The sequence below is a fragment of the Triticum dicoccoides genome, chromosome 3A, assembly GCF_002162155.2.
Source record: "Triticum dicoccoides isolate Atlit2015 ecotype Zavitan chromosome 3A, WEW_v2.0, whole genome shotgun sequence".
Lineage (NCBI taxonomy): Eukaryota > Viridiplantae > Streptophyta > Magnoliopsida > Poales > Poaceae > Triticum > Triticum dicoccoides.
The window spans coordinates 642,863,451-642,870,366 of record NC_041384.1 but is presented as its reverse complement, the minus strand read 5'-3'; the positions used below and the strand labels follow the sequence as shown (position 1 = coordinate 642,870,366).

The window sequence follows — 6,916 nt, the reverse complement described above, 5'->3', positions numbered from 1 at the left end:
CTACGGTATCAAATGAAATAGGCCTGGCCGTCATCATCGACTTCGATGTCAAGACCGCGGCGGTAACAAGGTTTGGTTTGATGTCAATTGCGCCGGGCACCTAAGTTTCCACTCCATGGAGCGTTCACAGTGGTGCAGTTAAACCGAATCCATTCTGGTAAACATCTACAGTGCGGCATCTTTGGTTGTTCCTCATAGGGGTGACCTGATGCTGATGCAAGGTAACATTTCCAGCCCGTTGATGGCTACCTCAACCATTTTTTAGACTCCGTCTGTCAATATTTATTCTTAGCTGCAGATTCACCCTTGTTTAAAAATAATAAAATAGTACAGGAAAAATGGATTCACCATTTTTTTTGGCAGCTGGTGGTAGAATCTGACAAGAAGTCGGAGAAAAAGGTTAAATGAACTGCCACATTATCTTTGTCAGGTGAGCCGAGGAGAGTGAGTGGCATGTGTAGCTTCAACTGCTCAAATATACTAGGCCGCTGACCACAATGTAGCAGCTCACCAAACCAAACCCAGGGCAAACAAAGCAAAAGGTGTATGTGCGCCCTTGGTCAAAGGAAAGCTTTTGCATCCATGTCTTGTCTCCTCTGCTCCATGAATGAATTGAGCAGGTTTAACTAACATGCTTTGATCTTGTTTTTCCTTCTAGTTTGTTCTCTTGCAATCATCTGCGAGACTGATGTTTTAGAGTTGGAGACTTATATTTGATTAGTAAGAGAATAAGAATGGATTGATATTTGTATGTTCTTTTTTTGAGCTGGATATATGTATGTTCTTGTTTGCCTCAAATGGATGGCATTTGCCATTTGGTGGCATCCAGTTCAGAGACCGAGAGCTATTTACCATTTGGTGACTTCAGTATTAAACGACTCAGCCCAACCAGCCCAGCCCAGCCCCATGGATTGTGTCCATGACATGTTCGGTTCGCTACTAAAATTCTTTTGGCCAAATAATACTTTTCTCACCACATTGTTGGAACCACATAAAACACTAAAGGAAACAGAAATAAAGTTAGAGAATTTTGTTAAAAAAAATCGTTTGCTCATTGATCGCCATCATGCAGTGCCATCCACCCTAGCAATTCAAAATTTACAAGCAGGCTAGTTTTACCTCCATTGATTTCTAAACCATCTAATTCCCTAGTCAATATGCCCCATATATGTTCTTCTGAACTTAACCCCAAAATGATAACAGCTCAGCAGATCCAAGAACAATGCACTGCAATGCATAGCCCTCTCACAGGCCATTACCTTCCTCCAGAAGAACACCGTCCCAACTAGCTACCGAGTAACAATAATTGAACACGACAGTAACACCTTAATGGCCATATCATGCATGAACCCTAAGTGCTATGTGATGTTAGTGTTTCTCTCTCTAGCTGACCTAATTAGAGTCGTTCCAGACGCTGAAGAGCTGCGCGCCGGTCATGTCGCTGCTGCTTGTCGCCGGTGGAGCTGAGGCCTGTGCCCAGGCAGCCATCCTCCCCCCGCCGTAGGCTTCTGCGGTGCTCACGAGGTAGTTCTCGTAGGCGATCTTCCCGTCGTCGTGATCCCTGCTCATGTTGCCGCCGCTGTATGCCTGTGCCGCCACCGCGCGTGCGTGGGCATGCGCTGCCACCTGCTCGCGGGCGTGGCTCGCCGTCGCGGTGGTGGTGGTGCTCATGGGAAGCATGTAGCTCTCGACGCCGCCGTTGTTGTACACGACGGAGTTGGAGCCGGTGCTGTGCTCGAGCGAGGCGCCGGCCGCGTTGTCGATGCTGCCGAGGCCACCGTGCTGCTGCTGCATCACCTGGGCATGCTGCGAGAAGAAGTCATGTGCGCCGCCACCGGCGCCGAGGTTGAGGTGGTGGAGCTCCTGCAGGCTGTGCGCAGCCGCGATCACCGCGTGGTCCGGCTCCTGCTTACACCACCCGCGCAGCGGCTGCGCATGGGCGTAGGGGTGGTACATGTGTCCACCACCGCCGCTGGAAACCTGATGAGGCGGCGCCTGGAACGCGATGGTCGGCCACGCAACAGCGCCGGCGACAGAGGGGTGATGGTGGTGGTATGCGGCACCGTAGGCGGCCAGGGCGCCCATGTCATAGCCGCTCACCACGCCTGCGTGCTGCTGCTGCTGCAGCGCGAGGGACGACGCCGTAGCCGCCTCGGCGTCCTTGAGGCGCTTGGCAGCGCTACCGATGGGGAGCGCGGTGCTGTCGAGGATGCTCTTGACATCGTAGCGCGTCATGTCGAAGTTTGTGACAGCATTGAGTCCCCGGAACTTGATCGCCGCGATGTCGTACGCCTCCGCAGCCTCCTCCTGCGTGCCTACATTACACATGGACGACCATAGTTAGGTGCCAACGCAATCTACCACTCGACGCCATGCATGCATGCAAGGTGTGACAGGCTAGCTTAATTATTTTAGTTGATCATTAGTTTACTGCAAATGCATGCATGCATGCAGACGCAGCTCGAATATTTTGACTAGATGCACCGGCAGGGGGAGACAGCGGCAGCACTAAACATGGAAGCTACGCTTAATAAAGCATGCACTCATGCACAAAGTATAATAGTAATATGCTCGATGCAACTTGACATGACTTGCAAGTCCATTTTCAACGGGAAATCTACCATTTTGTCGATCCATTCATTGGCATTTTATGGACACATCAGTTGGAATTTGGAAAATGAACGAGTACCGTCCGTATAGAGCTCATAACTAGTTTGCACTGGAGGATATAAATGTCAGCATAAAATGCATCTAACTGTATTTGTTTTTTTGAGAAACACACAGTACAAACGCATACGCTCTAATGTCTCTGAAAGCCGAGGTTGTAATTTCATGGCAACCAAATGTTTATCTTTTAAATTTCGGAAAATCAACGAGTACCATATGTATAGAGATCATAACTAGTCTGCACTGGAGGAGGATTATCAATAAATGCGAGCAGAAAATGAATCTAGCTGTTTTTTTTAAGAAACACAGTACAAACGCATACACTCTAATGGCTCTGATAGTCAAGGTGGTAATTTGAGTGTAACCAAATGTATCTTTTTTTCCTCAAAAAAAGTATATATATTTTGGAATCAGAATTCGGAAAATCAACGAGTACCATCTGTATAAAGATCATAACTAGTTTGCACTAGAGGTTTATAACAAATGTCAGCACAAAATGTATCTAGCTGTTTTTTTTTGACAAACACAATGCAAAGGCATATGCTCTCATGTCTCTGATGTTGAGGTGGTAATTTCAGTTTAACGAAATGTATATATTTTGTACTGGACGTGGACAGATGTTGAGTATAAATACTTACTGAAGGTGCCTAAGTAGAGATCCTTGTTCCCTGCAACTCTCCCTATCCTCGCTTGCCATCTCCCATGTTGGTGGTGCCTTTATTATACAAAATTCAAATGGATCAGCAGCAATAATCAAATTTTTATGTAGCTAATGTAAGTATTGTCCTCTCGACCTCTACACGATACGATGCAAACAACCAAGAAAAGGAAACACATACCTAGTTACTCCACGATAAATGGATGCGCCTCTGGAGAAACCACTGCTCTTCCTGCACATATACACATTAAACAACATTAGCATTAGTTGATTTGAAGATTGATTTGCTAGCGATGTACCTACATTCACCATATATAAAAGATAAGAGACCAACCTTCGCAAAGACGCCACAAACTCCTGCCTTGTCATGTGCTTCATCTCCTCTAGCTCTTTTTCGTAGTTGTTTACCTAGAAAAAGAAAGAGAAACAGATGCATGTCTTTAACTTCCGTAAGCTAGGCTTCCCAAAATAGAATAATTAGAGATATATATGCAGCTATGTGGTTCACCATTACATTGATCAACGAATGATCAAATGGTTTTTTTGACGGTTAAATGATCAAATGGTGATAAATGACAATATGGCTTCTTCCAAAACAATGACAAAAAGATGAGTGTGATGCTTACTGGGAAATTTGTCGTCGTCGTCGCACCCCAATATTTGAGAGCAGCCAAATCATAAGCTCTTGCAGCTTTCTCCTCTTTGTCATAGCCACCTGTGTATGCATTTAAAGATTAGAAGGCATAGAAAAAAAGTAGCTTAAAGAACTGATAGCAATGAATGCATCTACAAAATATGATAAAAACAAATGTAATTACTTCAATATGGATCTTGCTTACCTAGATAGACTGTATGGAGTCGAAAGGCCGAGTTCAAACAAAGTTGGATAAACAATCAAAGAGTAATTTTAATTAGCAACATTGGAGGGGGTTCATCATATATATGTAAGCATATATGTAAAAAGATGGCACATCAGTACCTTGACGACCCTTGCGTGTTTGCCCTTCTCTTCTGCAACTGTTGTCCCATAAGTGAGCCTCATATCTCCCAGTCCATCTATGCCTATTAAAGCCAATAATAAAAACAAAAAATCACACTTTGTAAGCCTATCATAATCATGCCCACATAACGGCATTCCACATTTCCCATGCATCTACATTATTAATTTATCCTCAAAAGCAAATGGCACTCATTTGATGCAAAGAAGTCAAGAAGAGAAAAATATGAAAACGATACTAGCATCATATATCGTAAAAACAAAAAAAGGAAAGAGACCACATTAGCTAGATCCATGCTTAGCAATATCAGTGTTTGAGTTGATTATTAGCTAGAAAACAAAAATGGCCGAAACTGTATACATTACCTGGATGCCCAGTATAATGACACAAAAAACAATCAAATCTTCCACTTTTCATATATATTATGTTCAAATACTTTCATGTATGGTTGCACTGCACTATAGTACGTATACTACATACCTGGTCACACCACGGTAAATCGAGGTCCGCTGCCCAAACGTGTCAGCCGTCTTCCTGGACGCCGGCGTCTCCACCACCACGCCACTGCTTCCGCCAGTGCTATCCGCACCACCGGCCGACACCACGGCGCCAGAACCAGCGCTGCTGCCACCGGCCGTGTCATCCTTCCGGACAATCGCCAACTCCGGCACACCACGCTCCCCGCCAACGAGCGGCGGCATGCACGCCGCCATGTTCATGGACAGCGAGAGACCCTGTGCCGCCGCATCCGCCCTCTGCTGCTCCGGTGGTTGTGCCGGGGATGGCTGGCTCCGCAGCCAGCTCTTGATCATGGACAGCCCGATGCCACCCCCGCTGCTGCCATTATTAAGGTCACCGTTGGCTGTGGTGTTCGCCATGATGCCAGCGCCGTCGTGGAGGACGCCACCGCCGGAGGAAGCCACCATGACGGAGTCGGCAAACTGGAGGGAGGCCGAGCTGGGGTGGTACAGGTAGCCCACGCTACTGCCGCCCGAGGTCGTGTAGCATGCGGCGCCGCCGCTGCCGCTACCTGCAGGGACGACCATGTTGTTGCCGCCGGCCTGCTTGTGGTGGTGGTGGTGGTCGGAGTAGGATATGCCGCCGAGGAAGTCCTCCAGCTTAGGCTCCGCCACCAGGGCAGATAGCTCTGATCCCCTCATGTTCCAATCTGCGAAACAAACCAATCACAAGATTGTCATACAACTGCTTGATGCACTTAAACCAATCAGAAGAATACTACGATGTGTATGTATCTACCTTGTGGGATGTTGTAGCAGACGTCGGCGCCGGAGACGTCACCTGAGGCGGCGGCGGAGGGAGGGAGCTCCTGCGGGGAGAGGGAGAAGCCCAACCAGTTGTTCACGGTGGCCATGGTCGAAGCTACCTAAAAGCAACACAGTACGTGGAAGTGATTAACTGGTCTCTACTTAAGCTTGCTGTTGGATAGGCCGGGAAAGGGAGAGCAGCAGATCAAGAAGCCATTGTTGCTGGGAGCCCAAGGTTAGGAGAAGCTGGAGAGGCCAAGACCCAAGAGAGCTTTGGAGTTTGGAGACTTGAGCAACTGTGCTACTAGTAGTACAAGTAGTAAGTACTAGTACTGGGGCAGATATTTATACAAATGATTATAGTACTAATCCTTAACGCCATTAACACTCCTATGTCAGAGTGTGAGACTACTGTGGATGGTTATGCACGTATGATTTTTTTTTGCGGGGAATGCATGTATGATATTAATTCTACAGAGAGGCTACTCCTTGATTAATTAGTGAAATGTACTCTGCGTAGTAGGAAGCTTTTTCCACACATAAAAAAGGGTACTATGTTTTAGTATCTTTGTGCAATACAAAAAACAGTGGCATGGTTTAACTGAGCAGGGACAACTTTTTGCTTGTGCTTTCTGGTGGGAGATCCAGTCCACCATATTTTGTCTCATTTCCCCCAAAAACATGTCAAGATATATGCCTACATGAGTGCACCCTGTTGCCTGCATGTACATGTACTACTAAAGCGGCGCCCTTTACTCGATAACAGTATGAGTTGTCATGCCCTTTTTTGACTGGAAAGCTGGTATTCACAGGTGATTAGAAAACTGATCACCCCCTTGAAAAAATTAAGAAATGTCGCAAGATCTAGCTTCATTCTATTTGTCTAGGATCTCAATTCGATCGCGAGCAGATGTTCTTTGCGTACATAGTATCTCCTCTCTTTTTCAATTGCGGAGGTGCACATGCAGGCGCACGGTTGGGTGCCCTGGACATATATGCACGCAGTTGGGCAGTTGACATATGCATATGTGCGTGTGTATATAACTAGTACTGGTAACATTGTTAATGAATTGCTAACTATGCGCCAAAACACTGTTCAACAGTGATGAATCCACGTATGAACAATTAAGTCTTGGCCGGCTTCGTCTCTCAAACCCTAAAACCACTCGCCGCTGCAGAAGCCGAATCCCTGACAAGGTTTAATTTCTTTCAAAGCCCTAGGCTCTGCCTCCCTCCTCCTGACACACACCAACACACACAATGACACAAAGGGTGTGGCATGCACAGTGCATGGCAGGCGCCCTACATTTGGATGTACTAGCCCCCCC

At 46.6% G+C, this 6,916-nt stretch overlaps 1 protein-coding gene across 1 annotated transcript; it reads right to left on the bottom strand.

Annotated features, from left to right (window-relative positions):
• Nucleotides 1–1,055: 1,055 nt before the first annotated feature.
• LOC119269847 (AP2-like ethylene-responsive transcription factor BBM1) lies at nt 1,056–5,869 on the bottom strand. The gene is made up of 9 exons (XM_037551770.1): nt 5,581–5,869; nt 4,804–5,491; nt 4,305–4,387; nt 4,165–4,173; nt 3,952–4,040; nt 3,660–3,733; nt 3,507–3,557; nt 3,306–3,382; nt 1,056–2,315 (listed from the first exon to the last, which is right to left on the bottom strand). Exons 1-9 carry the CDS (start codon nt 5,693–5,695, stop codon nt 1,393–1,395), a joined length of 2,109 nt encoding a protein of 702 aa, XP_037407667.1. The 5' UTR covers nt 5,696–5,869; the 3' UTR covers nt 1,056–1,392.
• Between the last annotated feature and the right edge of the window lie 1,047 nt (nt 5,870–6,916).